Source organism: Tenrec ecaudatus, chromosome 14, assembly GCF_050624435.1.
Source record: "Tenrec ecaudatus isolate mTenEca1 chromosome 14, mTenEca1.hap1, whole genome shotgun sequence".
NCBI lineage: Eukaryota > Metazoa > Chordata > Mammalia > Afrosoricida > Tenrecidae > Tenrec > Tenrec ecaudatus.
The window spans coordinates 81,777,694-81,795,936 of NC_134543.1; the positions used below are offsets into that span (position 1 = coordinate 81,777,694).

The 18,243-nt window shown below is 44.4% G+C and overlaps 1 protein-coding gene across 2 annotated transcripts in view; it reads left to right on the forward strand.

Annotated features, from left to right (window-relative positions):
• The window catches only part of STXBP6 (syntaxin binding protein 6), a 290,271-nt gene that overhangs the window by 228,556 nt on the left and 43,472 nt on the right, over positions 1 to 18,243 (forward strand). The window contains exons 3-4 of one of the 2 annotated variants that reach the window (XM_075530994.1): positions 3,056 to 3,186; positions 4,669 to 4,747. In XM_075530994.1, coding sequence (XP_075387109.1) covers positions 3,056 to 3,186; positions 4,669 to 4,747 — 210 coding nt within the window. Of the gene's footprint in view, positions 1 to 3,055; positions 3,187 to 4,581; positions 4,748 to 18,243 lie in introns of both variants that reach the window. The other variant, XM_075530993.1, reaches the window with a different exon arrangement.

The window sequence follows — 18,243 nt, forward strand, 5'->3', positions numbered from 1 at the left end:
TCGGCGCTGTAGGCCACGGAAGCCCTTTGTGAATAGCAGATTATACAATTGTCTCTCATCCCGGGTCTTAAGAGATGATGCCTCTTTAACCACAAAAATCAATGGAATTGGTGTGAACCTTTCAGAAGGTTTTAGCCGAATATAACTGAACTCGTGGGGAATAAACCATAGCATTAGTTGAAGAGAAGAAAAAGAGTGTTTTTGTTTTTTGACTAAATCCTGATTAGGCGCAGAGGGAGAAGACTTCACCCAAGGCACGAAGAGAATCCTCGCCTTTGGCTCCTCCCTCTGGGCCCTGCTTTCCTCCATCAGTGACTGCAGCCATTGAAGCATCATTGAAACATACCGTGCTAGACTGTGATAAGGATGAAAGATAGTTTTTGTCTTGTGGTTTGGGGTTTGTTTTTTACCAACAACCTTGATGGAAGTGGGTGCTCTCGGCTTTTCACTCCTCGCGAATTCTGTTTGGCATCTGTTGGACAGTCCCTTGTGTGTGAGGGACCTAGAGGATATTTGGGAGCACATGTTTACCACATGCATGCATCATCTTCAGCGTCCATGCTGGAGATTGCCGGTATCACAACTAGCGGGACTGGCGTCTTTTCCACCTGGTTTAGTAGCACCATGTCTAGTTAATATTGCTACCACACAGAGCTAGGGGCTTAGGGAGAACTTGTAGGGAAAAAAGTTTTCAGGTGAGATACCAGATTAGCTCCCCATCCTTGAGGTGCTAGAACTGCAGTTCTCAACCTGTGGGTTGCGACCCTTTTGGGGATCCAATGACCTTTTTACAGGGATCGCCTAAGACCATCGAAAAACACTTTATAGCTGATGGTCTTGGGAACTGAGACAGCGCTCCTCTATCCATCTCCAGGCAGGTCCACCCACATGCAGATACGCCCACCTACGAGTACCTGGTGTGAAGACTGTTACCCATGCTACACCATGCTTCAAAACAACATTTCATTGATTTATCATTAGAAATAAATATTTCAAAAGCAGTAAATATTTCATAATATATAATTGCATATTGTTTTGCGATGAATCACTATGCTTTAGTTATTTTCAATTTGTGACAATGAAAATACATCCAGCATTATATGACACTTCCTAACAGTAGCAAAATTACAGTTATGAAGTATCAAGGAAAATAATTTTACGATTGGGGGTCCACCACCACATGAGGAACTGTATGAAAGGGTCGCAGCGTTAGGAAGGTTGAGAACCACTGCTCTAGAAGTAAGGCAAGACAAACATATCCAGGGTAATGGTCTCAGGACAGGCTGAAGGCTGAGGCGCGCTTCACAGCATGGAAGCAGGAGGGGGAAGGACTGAAAAGACCGGAACAGGAGTCTACCTGGCCAAGCAGATGGGTCCCTTAGGTGCCGTGTCAGGGTGCACTCAGAATGCCAGGTACCTTCGTGATCAAACGCAAAGCAGATACAAACTAGAGGGTATTTTAAAGAGGAAAATTAAACATTTGTTGTTTCATTTTGTGTTGTGTTGGCTGAGGGATGAGTCCTTTTCTTATTTTAAAGTCTGAAATATTTACACTGGACTAGAAATGAGAACTATGCACTGCAACTTGCAGTGAGAGCCAGGGACCTTCCCTCCATCCAAAATGCATCCTTTCTCGTGAGCCTCACTGGAATCCCCTCAACCCATGCTGGTCTCTCTGAAGTCTGCAACTGTTCTCTTTTCCTCCAGCCTCTGGTAAAGGGGTGGGGGGTTCTTAGTAAGAAGGCGCCTCCCCACACTAACCTGCTCCGGAGCAATGATTAGAGCTCCCTACTTCCTTTGAAGTCACCTTTATCAACAAGCACACATTCACAGCCCTTTCTATTCTCTATCTCTTTCTCCTTCTCCATCCGCTACACCTTCTTCCATCCCTCTGACTCCCCCTCCCCACCCCCCGCAACACACACACACACACACACACACACACACACACGACAACACTGGATCAGGGTGGAAGCTAGCCTGCAGCCCTACTGATCTCAGCTTCTTCCATTCCTCTGACTCCCCCCTCCCCTCCCCAACACATACACACACACACACACACACAACACTGGATGAGGGTGGAAGCTAGCCTGCAGCCCTGCTGATCTCAGCTTCTTCCATTCCTCTGACTCCCCCCTCCCCTCCCCAACACACACACACACACACACACACACACACGACAACACTGGATGAGGGTGGAAGCTAGCCTGCAGCCCTACTGATCTCAGCTTCTTCCATTCCTCTGACTCCCCCCTCCCCTCCCCAACACATACACACACACACACACACACAACACTGGATGAGGGTGGAAGCTAGCCTGCAGCCCTGCTGATCTCAGCTTCTTCCATTCCTCTGACTCCCCCCTCCCCTCCCCAACACACACACACACACACACACACACACACACACACGACAACACTGGATCAGGGTGGAAGCTAGCCTGCAGCCCTACTGATCTCAGCTTCTTCCATTCCTCTGACTCCCCCCTCCCCTCCCCAACACATACACACACACACACACACATGACAACACTGGATGAGGGTGGAAGCTAGCCTGCAGCCCTGCTGATCTCAGCTTCTTCCATTCCTCTGACTCCCCCCTCCCCTCCCCAACACACACACACACACACACACACACACGACAACACTGGATGAGGGTGGAAGCTAGCCTGCAGCCCTACTGATCTCAGCTTCTTCCATTCCTCTGACTCCCCCCTCCCCTCCCCAACACATACACACACACACACACACAACACTGGATGAGGGTGGAAGCTAGCCTGCAGCCCTGCTGATCTCAGCTTCTTCCATTCCTCTGACTCCCCCCTCCCCTCCCCAACACACACACATACACACACACACGCACACACACACACACACACACACATGACAACACTGGATGAGGGTGGAAGCTAGTCTGAAGCCCTACTGATCTCAGCTTCTTCCATCCCTCTGACTCCCCCTTCCCCTCCCCAACACACACACACGCACACACAACACTGGATGAGGGTGGAAGCTAGCCTGCAGCCCTACTGATCTCAGCGGTCTTTTCTTGACAGTGACAAACAAGAAACCAACCCAAGCATCCATCACGAAGGTCAAACAGTTTGAAGGCTCCACGTCTTTTGTTCGGAGATCCCAGTGGATGCTGGAGCAGCTTCGCCAGGTTAATGGTATCGATCCTAATCGGGTGAGTAACTTGTTCAATGCCGACCAAAGGAGTTCTCTCACCAGATGACTCTCTGAGATTGACCGTGGTGGTGGTTTTAATCATTTTTAACAAGGCTACTTCGTGTTTGCAGTTATGTGACTAAGACTTATGGCTCCTTAGAAATCTTTTCATCTTGTTTGATGGGGGAATCTAAGGGCCTGTGTAATAAAGAACTGCTGCCTCCACTAATGTGTGCTTCAGAATTCCCTGTGCAAACGCAGAATTCAAGTGTTCAGACCCATGGTTCTCTAGCTTCATTAAGTTTCACTCGCTCCGAAAGCACCAAAGAACGTTTTTTCACAAAAATAGAAAATATGTAAATAGCATTGTAAGCAATTATACATCGGGATTCTGTTGGGTTTCCTAAGAATTTTATAGTAAACTATGTATTCACAGTACATCCCCTTCTGCTTATGTGCACATATTCACATAAAATGTTCATATGAAGAGAAGCAGATGTATTGCTAAATGAGTGGGTAACTCCCCAAAACTGGTGCTCCTTTTTAATGTGAGGGGGATAGTGCATTTTGAGTTAGTTCCACCAGATCAGACTGTTAATCAAGCTTTCTATATAGAGGTTCCGAAAAAATAATGTGTAACAGTATGCGACCAAAAAAGGCCTAATTTGTGGCAGATGGGGGACTGGTTTTGCCACCACGACAATGCACCTGCTCACCCAGCACTCAAGGTGCCCCATGCACCTTACTCACCTGACCTCGAGGGACAGGAAAGGACAGCAATTTGATGAAGTAGAAGAGATGAAAAAAAACTGAGGGAGGTTCTGGCAGCCATGCAAACAGATGAGTTTGAAAAATGTTTCCCAGAATGGAATCACAGATTTAACAAATATGTTAAGTGTAATGGACAGTACTTTGAAGGTGATAAGGTTGTTTTGTAATATATATATATATATATGTGTAAATATGTAGCTTTAAAAAATCCATTTAGGGTGGGGGAACCCCCTTGGTATTGTACAGTGATGCTGGAGACACTGTTCCACCAACGTTTAAGGGCAAAATTAATATACTTTAGTCATGAGAACCTAATAGAAGAATTTTTTCCAGTTGGAAAGGCACTAAAACACATAGTCTGAATTCTTACACAAGCCTTAACATTTTAGTTAGGCGGTAGCAACTTCTAGGACACTAATTTCCCATGGACACCTATAAGCATTAAAAGATGTGGGCATTGCTTGATAAACAGAAAACCATTTTCTGTTTATACTCTCCATGTACTCAGATCCTAATAAAGATAAGACGTATGAATCTTGTCTTTAAAAAACATTTTAAGCTTTCTGAGTATTTAAATGGAGGTGAGCTGAAATCAGCAGTTTTTATAGCTCAAGATCAATAGTCCTCTCACTGTCTTTTCCAGGACTCTGCAGAGTTTGATTTGTTGTTCGAAAATGCTTTTGACCAGTGGGTAGCCAGCACAGCCTCAGAAAAATGCACCTTCTTCCAGATCCTGCACCACACCTGCCAGCGATACCTCACAGACAGGAAGCCGGAATTTATTAACTGCCAATCCAAAATCATGGGAGGTGAGTGGCTACTTCTCTAATGCTGGTCATCTGGAAACTCACATGTGCATGAGAAAGATGTATAATCCTCAGGAGAATTATAAACCAAAACGAAACAAAAACTAAAACAGACAGCAGGAGAACCCTTGTAGGGAGTGGATGATAAGCCAAATCTTGACATGGTGGTATGTTTCCATTCTTAGCCCAAAACTGGGATTCTTAGAAAAATTAACTTCAGCCTTTTCTTTCCACGTGAGCCCTTGGTATCAGCTCCTCTATTTTCCCCTCCCTCCCCTCCCCTGCCACCCTCATGAACCATTGATAATTTATAAATTATTTTTATTTTCATATTTTATACCATCTACTGTCTTCCTTCACCCACATTTCTCTTGTTCATTCCCCCTGGGAGGGGAGGTGGTTGTATGTCAATCATTGTGATCAGTTCCCCTTTCTCCCCCTTCTCCCCCAAACTTCGTCCTACCCTTATGGTATCATTACTCTCATTATTGGTCCTGAGGGGATTATCTGTCCTGGATGCTGTGTGTCAAGAGCTGTTTTCTGTACCAGTGTACATGCTCTGGTCTAGCTGGATTTGTAAGGTGGAACTGGAGTCATGATAGTGGAGGGAGAGGGGAAGGAAGCATTAAAAAACTAGAGAAATGTGTGTTTCTTCAGTGCTATACTGCACCCTGGCTGACTCATCCCTTCCTTGTGACCCTTCTGTGAGGGATGTCCAATTGTCTACATTCTGACTCCCCTCATCGCATTGAAATGGGTGCTTTTATTGGGTCTTCTGATGCCTGATACCTGATCTCATGAACACCTCATTATCACACGGGTTGGTGTGCTTCTTCCATGTGGGCTTTGTTGCTTCTGAGCGGCTGCTTGTTTAACTTCAAGCCTGTAAGTTCCCAGATGCTATATCTTTTGGTAGCAGGGCACCATCAACTTTCTTCACCACATGAGCTTATGCACCCATTTGTCTTCAGCGATCCCCTCGGAAAGGTGAGCCTCAACAAAATGTTCTTGCATTGAAGGAGGACTTGAGTAGAGACCCAATGTTCATCTGTTACCTTTATACTTAACCTATAAATAGATGTAAATAGACCTATATCTCTATTGTTATATTTTAATATATTTGCATATGTATAGGCCTATGTTTATACCTCTATAAATGTCTTTTGCCACCTAGTTCTTTCCCCTATTTCCTTTTCATTTCCTCCTGTCCCACTATCATGTTTGACCTTCATTCAGTTCTCTGTACTTCCTCTCAGCTACATTGCACTTGATCGAACCCAATCAGGCATGCTATGCCCTTCTCACCACTGATTTTAGATCTCTTGTTGTTCCCATGTCCCTGGGTGTGTTGAATTCCCCCCTCCTTTTCCCCCACCCCCTCCTCGCCCTTGTCTCCTAGATCCATCAGTCCATTGTTTTCTCCTCGGGATTGTTTATCCTGCCTATCTTATATAGATAGGCATGAAAAAAGAAGAAGAAGAAGAAAACAACAAAGTAGCCTATGAATAGTTCCAGGTCTGCCTGCTGTCCTGTCCCTTCCTTTTGAACTACCTGTAGTCCTATTTGTTCTTTGAGTTTCACGCCGAGCTGAGTTAGGAAGAGGATGGTAAGCCAGCCTTGAGGGGCAAGTACCAGGGTTGGCAATGCAGTAAAGACACTTTAGAGAGGACACATGCCTTTCAGGTGGCACTTCTTTTCAGAGAATTAGAACCGTGCTGAAAATGCACACGCCTCTCTGCGTTCTCTGTGACTTGGGGAAGCACGTTGGTAGTATTGGTCTTTTCTCTTGGTGTCAGAGGACTGTTTCAAAGAACGCACCAACTGTAGCTCTTCATTCACCCTCTAGTGGTGCCCCTGTGGGCGGCATCCCAGCTTGCCTTGAGCTGCATGAGCTTTCCTCTGTCCAGGAGGCAGAATCCATGAGTCGGCTGCAGCAACTGGTGTGCACACAGTCATGTTTGCATGCATCTGCCCGACGCCGTATGGAGAAGGCATGGTCCCAGTCTGAATTATCCTCTGAAGTGCTTGCCATTCCTGCTTATATCACAGGACCGTGAAAGGCATTCTTCCGCATCGATGCCGACTTTCATTACCGCTTCTGCGTTTAGTCCTAGAAAATCAGAGCGCTGATGAGGGGCTGCATATTTTCTTCAAAGTCACATCCTCTGGCAGCAAACTGAAAATATCCAACACAGACGTTTAAAGGGAAAGGGAATATCAAAGACTGGCCCCTCCCTATTTGGGAGACGTAATGATATAATCTGGCTTTCTGTCTTGTCTGTGTCACCAACACTTTTCAATTGGACCGTGCCTTGAAAATCCAGACTGCACCGCCCTGGCAGACCCTTGAAGCCCGCCGAGCTTAGGCCCGACCACAGACGCCTGTGTTTCAGGGAGCGGAAAGTTGGGCAGGAAATCCTGACCTTCTTGCATTCTGCAGTAGGAAGAGTTCGCTCTGCTGGTCCAGGTTCAAATGTGTTTCTTGGTCTTGAGTTTCTTCTGTGGCACATTTTCCTCAGTGGTGTCAGGGAGGGTCAGTACCTTGTACAGCTAGCCCTTGGGCACAGAATCTCCGCTACAGATCAAATGCTGTGATGGAATTGGAGTTTTCTGGGACCGTCGGAGAGAAGGTCCCCTTGGGCATGCCTCTTCTCCGTGTTTCCTCCTGAGAGCAGAGGGGCTAGAAGCAGAGACATTGCCGTGGGAGCTACTGTGGGACGTGGCATGAAGACCTGGTGAGGGAAACATACCCAACTGCTTCCTACTGAGATTAGCATTGACTTTGATTACTCTTTTCACCCATTTCCTCTGAGAGACAACACTAAACGATTTCTCTCCTCTGGTGCCTCTTCTCTGTTGCTCTCGTTTCTTCTTTCAGATTAGGCCCTTTCAGTCATGGATCCACTCATAGGACTCATGGGCTAGTCATCCAGTAAATAAGTACCGGGAGCCCTGGTGTGCAGTGGTAAGGGCTCAGCTGCTAGCCCAGAGTTCTGTGGTTTGAAGTCCCCAGCTGGTCCAGAGGAGAGGAATGTGACAGGCATCACTAGAAATAAAAGTGCGATGGTGGAACCTACCTGAAGTGCCTTCTGGATTTACTGGCGCCTGACTAAGACAAAGGCGAAAAGCCAACCAAACCACACCTGTCCTCAACGAACCACACACAGCCTCTCCTACTCTCAGTCGTTCATCTTACCAACAGTTGTACCAAGAGGGTGCTATCTTATAAATTTGCTAATTAGCCTTCCTTTCCACCAATTATCACAACTCTGAGCCTTTTTTTTAATCACTTTATTGGGGGCTTGTACAGCTCTTATCACAATCCATCCATCCATCCGTTGTGTCAAGCACATTTGTACATTTGTTGTCATCATCATTCTCAAAATATTTGCTTTCTACTTGAACCCTTGATATCAGCTCCTCATTTTTCCCTCCTTCCCCCACCCTTCCTTCTTCACCAACCCTTAATAATTTATATATTTTTTCATGTCTTACACTGTCAGACGTCTCCCTTCACCCACTTTTCTGTTGTCCATCCCCCTGGGAGGGGGTTATATGTAGATCATTGTGATTGGTTCCCCTTTATCCTCCCACCTTCCCTTTACCCTCCTGGTATTGCTACTCTCATTATTGGTCCTAGGGGGTTTATCTTTCCTGGATTCCCTGTGTTTCCAGTTCTTATCTGAACCCATGTACATGCTCTGATCTAGCCGGATTTGAAAGGTAGAATTGGGATCATAATAGTGGGGACGGGAAGGGAGGAAGCATTAAAGAACTAGAGGAAAATTGTATGCTTCGTCAGTGCTACACTGCACCCTGACTGGCTTGTCTCTTCCGTGTGACCCTTCTGTAAGAGGGAGTCCAATTTTCTACAGATGGGCTTTGGTCTCCACTCTGCCCTCCCCCTCATTCGCACACAACTCTGAACCTTAACAACTATGTAATCGTTAGCTCACTGTATTTGACCCCTTGATTTTGACATTGGGGCATCAACCCCATCTTCCAGCCCTGGTGGCACAGAAATGGAAATGCTCGGTTGTGAACCTAAAGGTCTGCAGTTTGAGCCCACCTGCCACTCCGAAGGGGAGAAAGGTGGAGGCCTGCTTCTGTACATAGTGTAAGCTTGGACACCATGTGGGGCAGTCCTGCCCTGCCCAGGAGGGTTGCTGGGGGTTAGAAATGACTTGATGGTAAGAGGTTTTATTTGCCCCATCTGTTTGGGGGTTCATTATCTTCTTTGGTCTTTCCTTATAAAATGGGCCCCAATTCCCAAACACTGTAGTTTTTGTTTTGTTTCGTTTTTAACGGGGAAGCATGAAGGGGCTTCAGAACGTTTGTGGGGGACAAAAGGAATTAAAAGATAATGGAATTATTTCCATGAACTTTTTGAAGCATCCTTGCATGTTATATATGATTTTCTCGAGTTTAAAGAACTACTGTTGGTGTTCGGCATGGCACCCTATGCCAGGGCCCTTGCCTTTGTTATCTCATTTCATTTTCCAAGCACCATTTGGAATTACATGTACAATTTCTTATCTTCATTATACAGAGGAGCAGAAGGATCAGAGAGACTATTAAATAGCTTGCCAAGGGCCATATAGCTAGTCGGTGGTAGAGAAGGGATTAAAGTACAGGCCCGCCCACCTGTAAAAGCATCCTTTTTTCCCCGGGCTCCTGAGGAACATATGGTTCAGGAGATACCATTAACATTGTCTGTGGTGTAAATGATACCCCATGGAATGCTGCAGGCACCCTTTGAAAAATTTTGTCCAGTATATTACTGGATAATTCAAAGTTTTTAAAAAGAGAAGAGTAGAGAGAGGGGCAAAGATTATGGGTAGTTTTAATTGTTTCCTAGTTTTACCATGAGTAATCACTGCCATTGAGTTGATGCCGACGCATAATGACCGTTGTGGTGGTTACATAATCTGTTGTCAATTTGAGACTTAGGAGTGAATGGGGTGGAGTTTAGCCTGTCAGACAGGTCTCAGCTTGATGACCTCATTTGGAGACGCTAAGGAGATCAATAGCTCACTAGAGCCAGGATACTCACTCACTCTCTGGAGACATTCCTGTGGAGAAGACACATGGAGCTACGCTAGAACCCTGGAGCTGAAGGAGTCACATAGAGACCCCTACCAGCGCTGAGATGCTTCCACTGCCACTGGATCCACAAAACTTTCCACCAACTGGCCTATGATCTTCCTGCATTCGGTGTCATGTGCCCATGTTGCGTGAGTCTGAAGAGGAATTTCTAGATTGGTATCGGACATGTGGGCTAATATGGGCTCATAACTTATGGACTTGAACTGGCCTGGGCTGTGATGCTTCTCAATATTCAATTGCTCTTGTATATAAAGCTCTTTCTTATACACATGTGAATGCCTATGAATTTGTTTCTCTAGTCTACCCATTAACACAACTCTATAGGACAGGGTAGAACGTAATTACTCCTTATGGGAGTAGAAACACCTGTCTTTCTCCCGAGAAGTGGCAAGGGGTTTCAAACTGCTGACAGTGGAGTGAGCAGTCCAATAAGTAGCCACTACGCCACCAGGGATTCCATCACAAGTAAGAGTTAAGATAATTCTTAAGCTTTTGTTTTTTATGCCAAACAATCCAATAAAGTTGTCAAGTACCTTTAAAGTCATCCAGATTTTTTTCCATTTCTGGGTTAGTTTTTATTTGTTAGGACATCGGTATATCAAATAGACAACAGTGAAACTGTTATACTTGTTGGTCAGGACCATTCAGATGATTGAGAAACTAAGCACCAGTGATTTTTCATGACTCTTCCAAGGTTAGAAGCAAGTCCAACTGACTCCCACACTCTTTACTAGCCTTTCAGACTAGGACTCTCATCTGAACATCTACACGCGCATGATCTATGCATTGTTTATATTCCACACGCCTTAGGCTTTTGTTTTCCCTTTGGGGAAAGTCAGTTAAGCAGAAATGAATGATTTGACCTACTTCAAACTCTCTCCTTCAAACATGATAGTTCCTAATCTCCAGAAGAGACTGGGAGGTGTCGATCTTGTCCTGCTGTCTACCAGATCCAGGAAAGACACGTGTTAAGTCTACAAGGTTGGTTGAATCCTGTGAAACTGATACGAGGACAACCTGCTCTAGCTAAGAGAGAAGAAGAAAGACTTGGTTCTTTCTCGTGCCCCCATGCCTGCTTCTTTGTAGTCGTCTTCTCTGGTAGTTGGAAGATAGGTAAGAGAGGGCTGCGTCATTCTTAACCTCTCTTTTGGTTCATTAACTAGATCAACCACTGTTCAAAAATTCAAAGCCATACATTCAGTTGCTAGATCCTTAAGCGACCGAGCAGCCTACCGAGTCTCATAACTGAGCTCTGCTCCTAACGAGTGTCATGGCATCATGAATGACAAAACTACCAGTTGCTGCTAAGCTGGCTCCTACCCATGGTGACCACATGTGTCAGAATAGACGTGTGCCCCATCCGGTGTCCCATGGCTGGTTTGTAGGAGTCGAAGAAGGCTTCAGAAAGTTTGTGGAAACATTTCGTTATGTTTGCATTCCATTCTTCCATGAACTTTTTAAAGTGTCCTCATAGTTCACCAAGCCTATCTTCCTAGGTGTCTCTGGGTAACCTTGAACCACCCACCTTATGCTAGCACCACCTAGGGACTCCCATGAGTGACAAAGGCCCTGGGCATGAAGTTGTGGCTTCATGTAGGTCAGATTGACTTCTTCCAAGGTGGCTATTTTTTTCTAGCTTCTCTGCTTATCATCAACAGAGAGCTAGTGCAGGGGTGATGACATATATGTGTTTTAAAGGTGACTTGGAGTACTTAATTACATGTATAGAACTCGAGACTACAGAAGAAAGGCCTCCTTTCACTTACTCATTCCAAAGAAACAATGGTCCACCCCAAATGGCAGCATTCAGTTTTATACTAAGCTTGTCATAGTAAGTGAAGGCAGCAAACACTTTTCTTGGGGTTTGGTTTGGTTTTCCTCATTTGTCGTAAGACGTGAGCGTTTGCCACAAGGCACTTCAGGTAGCTCATACACTTGCTATTTTATTTTCACTCCCATTTTCTAGTGATTGCTGTAGGTCTGTCTGTCTTTGATACGCCTGCTTCTGTGAGTTATGGAGATCCTTCGTGGTATGGATCATGTCTGTGTTAGAAACATAAATGAAGTCTGTTAAAATCTGTTTCATTTGCGGGGATGGTCAAGGAGGTTCAGCGGCTCAAGAAATGATATTTGCAGGAAAAAAGTCTTTCGGGAACATTTCTGAATGGACTGAAACATTCATATGCATGTCCTACCATTTATCGTCAGCTCTAAGCTCAAAACCCCTGGCTAGTTTATTCAGTACAGCAAGACCACTGACGGACCTGTTTATCTATTTTATATGGGACAATCCTTCAGTAGACTCCACCGTCTTTTGTCTGAGGCCAAGGGAAAAAAATAATAATCCAAACTCACTGCCATCAAGTTGATTCTGACTCGTATCAACCCTGTGGCACGGGGTGGAGCTTCCCCTGTAGATAGCCAAGGCTGTAACTCTTTGAAAGCCTCATTTTCCTCCCACAGAGTAACAGGCAGTTTTGAACTGCTGACCAACACATAACCCACTACGACACCAGGGCTCCTGCCCGAGGCCCAGTGGCACATGTCCCCTCATTGTTTCTACAAGCATTCACTGTGTGTCACACTGAGCTCTCTGTGGAGATCCAACAACTGAGTCGACGCCTCCGGGACTTCACTTCTCGTTCTAGGGCAACTGCAGATGTAAGCATACATCAAGCAATGTCATCACAGCAAGTGACGGCTGAGCTCTGGTTTAAAGGACAGTTAGGAGATGCCAGGCTGACAGGGGGCAGGATGAAATGAGTTCTCTGTCATTGTTATGGTTAAGCCAGACAATTTCATTTCAGTGTTCTCTTTATTCAGAATATGGAAAGAGGTAGGTTGTTGTTTTCACCAAGCAGGCTATTTTGAAGTGCCATTTATTTTCTTTCTCATCAAAGTGTATTTATTAAGCACTGCCCTTCTCTGCACAAGCCTGAGCTCCATTAGAATTCTCAGACACACATGTCTCTGATGTCTCCTTCATACCAGGCTGGCCTTCGTTTGCCCTGCTGATTGGTATGCTGCAGGGAAACCAAGTGGCTTTGCTCTAGGTTCCCCTGGGGCGTAGCATGCATCTCCAGATGCATTCCAAGTGTGACTTTGGACTGTGCCTTTCTTCCAAAACAGCACAAGGTCGCTACTCCTTGGTGAAGTACAGGGAAGCTTCACCTTGTTAGTGCCCTCTGCCTGGGCAGGTGGAAGGGGAAGTAGCAATAATGAACCAGCACACCTGGATTCTCAGGAGTTTCTTATGAACAAAAGGGTGATTTATGCAAGGAAACTTCCAAAAGTTCGTCGAAAAAATTGAATGAAAAGATAATGTGTTATGAGTCCCTAATAAAATGTAAAAAAAGAAAAAGAAAGAGCTAGGAGGCAAAGGGCATTTATAGAGGTCTAAATACAGGCATGTACATATGTAAATATATTTATATACGATGATGAGGAAATAAATTTATGTGCATAAAAAAAAGATAATGTGTTAGGCCGGGCTGACTAGAGAAACAAATTCAGTGATACTCATAGATGTGTAAGAACGAGTTTCATATCAAGAAGTAATTTTATAACAAGAAACCATCCCAGCCCAATCCAACTCAAGTCCGTAAGTCTGACACTAGTCCATCAGTCCCTCTTCAGACTCACAAAGCCACATGCAATGATGCAGAATATGGGCGTATGACAGGCTGGTGGGTGCAAAGTCATATGTATCTAATGGTGGTGGAAGCTTCTGGTCTCAGAGTGACTCACCACCAGAAAGATGAAGGCAGAGAGAATGGGGGGTTCCCAGGACCCTCCTTAGGAGAAGGCCATGCCCCACCAGGAGGCACCATCAGGCTGTGAGCTGATTGACAGGTTGAATCCCCCCTCTCCACTTTGATATATCTTCAAGTTGACATGAAATAATGTAACTACCACAGATAATAACATTTTTCTAGGAACATTTTGGAGCCCCCTCATGTGATCATTCTTTTTTGTGAAATAGTTTTATCGGCATAGACTTCACACACCATGCTATTTAATCATTAATTCGTGTTAAGAAGATTTGTGCAGTCAGCACTACGATCAATTTTAGATCATGCGCTTCTCGTACTTACTGTTAGCTCCCTATCCTGCCCCCTCCCCGCCCCGTTCTCCCCTGCCATGTCCCCTAGGTAATTAGTAATCCAGTCACTGTAGATGTATGTAGCCTGTATTTCATATACAGAAAATCACAGAAAGCACAAACAGGTAGCAAACCAAACACTCAACAACAATGACAAAACAAAAAAAAAAAAAAACTCGATCAAAAAGAAAGCAGAAAATATTAAAAACTGTAACAACTTTCAAATGTGTCAAAAAGGAGATCGAATGATAAGGAATTATATTTTATCCTAACTGCATCTGCCAGAATAGATTTTACAATGTTCTCTGTCTGATAGCCAGGCTAGTCTGTCCCTCAACTGTGGTCAGAGGGCATTCACCAGGGGCTTGGTCCATGTGGGGACCCTGCAGACGGATTTTGGCCTCCCACTGTCATCCAGAGCCTTCTGCAAACCAGGTGCAGACAATTTAAGCTCTAAGACCATTCTATCCTTCTGGTTTGGATTTTATTATTTATAATCCTTGTATCACACAGGCTGGTATGCTTTCTCTATGTGGACTTAGCTGATGCCTCACTTGATGGCTGTTTCTTTGAAGACAAGCCTTTAGAGCCCCAGAAACTCAGTATAGCACTGAAAAAACATACAACTTTCCTCCCATTCTTTAATGCTTTCTCAAGTAGAAAGAAAACGTTTTGTGAATGATGATGGCAACAAATGTATAAGTGTGCTTGACACGATGGATGGATCTATGGATTGTGATAAGAGCTGTATGAGCCCCCCACTAAAAAGGTTAGAAACAACAACAACACAGATCATCTATATGAGACCAACTAGGTAACAATTATACTAAAGCAAAGATGAGAAGGTAAGGGAGCAGGGAAAATTGATTAACAGAAGTGGAACAGCCAGAATGGAATTCACATTCACATATTGTAAAGAATGTAACCGATATCCCTGGACAACGTCTGCAGAAATGGTTGGATGGGAACCTAAACTCTTGTGTAAACCTTCGCTGACAACACAATAAAATACTCTTTTAAAAAACAACCAAAAAAAAGAAGACACTATAGCCACCATGTGATTTCTTCACTACACTTTACTATAGCACCTGTGTCTTCAATGATCTCTTCATGAGAGTCAGTGTCAATTGGGCCATGCCAGAAGAACTAAGTGTTCTTAGATTAGGACTATAATTAAGTGCAAGCCCCAAATCCACTCATCTATCTATGGTTTATATATGTCTCGGATTCACTTTAGAGATACCATTATCATTTTATGATAGAGAACTTCCCCCTGAGGCATAAGGTCATTCTAGTGATTGTATCATTAATTCAGCCTATGGCATAGAATTAAAAACACTGTTGAGGAAAGGAAATTGTACAAGCATAGCACAGCTTCTCAGAGAGAGATACATGAATTCCGGACTTTACACGGATTAAACTCGCAAGTGACTGGACAATACTCAGATATGGACAATGGGGGCTGGGGACAGAGAATAACTATCAGTAACGTTTATCATGCGATCAGTCTCCGTCCCCATCTATCAGTGGAGCACTTGCCACGAAATTTGTATTTCTGCATTCTCTTTTAGAAATTTTCCCCCAATCACTAGTGGCTTTGTGGGAGTATGCACCTCATGCGCCTACACATGCTCTCGCTAGGGATGCTTTAGGATGAATTGCTTATTTCTCAAAAATTAATAAATCCCTGAGCAGTTTTGCCTCTACTACTCCAGCGTTTATATAGGCTAGGAAAACACACAGGTACAGTGTAGAGATTCTAGTTCAGGTACAAGAGTTAAGTTGCGTTGAAACCTTTGTATCGTTGCTTGAACCTTCAAACACTCACTGCCATCGAGTCCGTGCCGGCTCCGAGTGGCCGTGCAGGACAGAGGAGAACTGCCTCTGGGATTTCTGAGCCTGCAGCTGTTCAGGGGAGGAGAATGGCCCTGGGAGCAGCGGGTAGTTTCGAACTGCCGACCTTAGATGGAAGGCCCACTCACAACCACTACACCAGTGACCAGATGCGGAGGAGAGGAGCTGACTCATTGTTGGGACAGGCAGAAAGTGATTCTTTCCTTCTCGAATTCCAGAGGAGCCCTTCCCTTAGTTCCTGTCGTGATTATATTTGTTGCCCTGGAAGAAATTACTAGATAACAAACTTCAGTTATTCTCCATCATGGCGCACATGAAGGCAACGATTCATGGGGAACCAACCCAAGATCCCCCAGCTATTAACGGATGACCCTAGTCTCAGTCAGGGTGTATCACTTGCGTTAAACAGAGAATGTGATTTACAAGTTCCCTTAATAAGCACAGGCCTTCTTTCTCATAGATTGATTCAGCTAAGCAGAAGAGAAGACGGTGCTCATGTAACAAGATATGTGTGAGGGTCAAATTAAACAGTATGTTCCAGAGGTCTTTGTTAATGACTGTCAATTATACTAATTATGTGCACACAGAGGCTTAGCATCCAATGCCCCATCATTCCATCCTCGTCACGGAAGCTAATAGCATCTCCTCCTAGATCTATTCCAATTAAGACTTCCTACTAAAGAGATTTTGGGGGAGAGTGAAAATGAACAGTCCATCAAATAGCATTATAAATGTGTCCAGTGGGTAACCAGAAAAGCCCAATTGGGGAGATTTTGTTTTGTCACTGAAGTCCCATCAGTATAACAACCACTGAGTCAAAATGGAGTGTGTCTGGAGCTGCATGCGTCTGAGAGCCCTGAGTGCTATCAGGAGCATGGCCTTCGGGAGACGCAGGGTCAGGGTCTTTTATGTATTTCTTAAATTGAGCATGGCATCACTAGTCATTGAGTTTGGTGTTTGACCTGTAATCTCATATCCTTTGGATAGAGCCGTTGAACCGCATCTTATTCCCACAAGGCGAATAAAAAGGTAGATACTGCTTCCTTTCTTTTTTTCAAGTGAGAAAATTGAAGTACATAAAAACTTCCTCCATCCCAATTCTGTGCATGATATAAATGACTAGTAACTGAAGGGAAATCGGGTCACATAGACACTTTTTTTCATTTGACTGTTCACTGGCTGTCACTAAACTGAAATGCACACAGCTGGTGGGGTTAGAGTTAGTCAGCCTGAATCTGGAGCATCTTTGTTGAGCAAATGCCTTTGAATTATGTCTCTCCATCAAAATCCTGAATCAAACCCAGGCCGCATAAGGTTACTTCTGAGGCTGCATGTGTTATCGTGACAAGGATCATAAATATTTTTGGCTATCTATACTTGGCAAAGCATTGGACTGCCAACCACAGAGTCAGAAGTTCCAACCCACCAGCCACTCTGAGTGGGGAAGTTGAGGCTATCTGCTCATGTAGAAATGTCCAGCCCTGAAAACCCCTACCCCGGGGTGGTCATGAGTTGGAATCAACCCAGTGGCAGTGGGATCGGGATAGTTGAATAATTTGCGATTGATGAGCATCATCCCCACTCTCAGAATGAACCAGAAGAGGTAAACACACAAGTTACTCTAGTAGTGAATAAAGTACACACTGGTGTGCTGGTGTCATGGTGGGTTACATGTTTTGCTGCGATCTCAAAGTCAGTAGTTCGAAACCCCAGCCACTCCTTGGGAGAAAGACAGGGATTTCTATTCCCATAAACATTGATGGTCTCAGAAATTCACAGGGACAGTTCTACCCTGTCCTCTAGGGTCTCTATGAGTCAGCATTGAATGAATGGCAGAGAGATTTTTTTCCAGTTACTTCCACAGCTTCTGATGGCATCGTTCATTATCTCTCTGGCCCCTCTAAGCAATTAATTAGCACCCAGTGTCTTTGCTTTTCTGCATTGTGGGTAACAGCATCTACATTGATGGTATGAAGATTGAAGTGAATTTGAAAACATGAAATCAAATGAGGTATTTGCAAAGTGCTACCCGCATGCCACAATTATCTACTACAAACAAACAAAAATAAAACAAAAACTTAGCATGCATGCTTCTAACATTACATGATTTCTTCCAGAATGTTCATCAAAAGCGTATTCTTCTGAAAGACAATATATATTGAGATTTCCTATTCAGAACCATTTTGGCTACATGAATCGAGGTTGGAGGGGGGAACAGTAGTAATTTCTTTGTTCCAAGTGGGAGAGACTTGAGCTATATTGTAGACATTACAACTGTCTGGAAGGCTGAGCTCTTTGCCATGGTTTACAGAATGCTGAATGTGTTGCCTTTTATGTTTGACATTTGTAGAGTGCCTATGTTACTGCTGACTTACCAAACAACAAGGCTTCAAACATATCATGTAACACTGTGTCTGAGAACAGGGCACGTAATTCA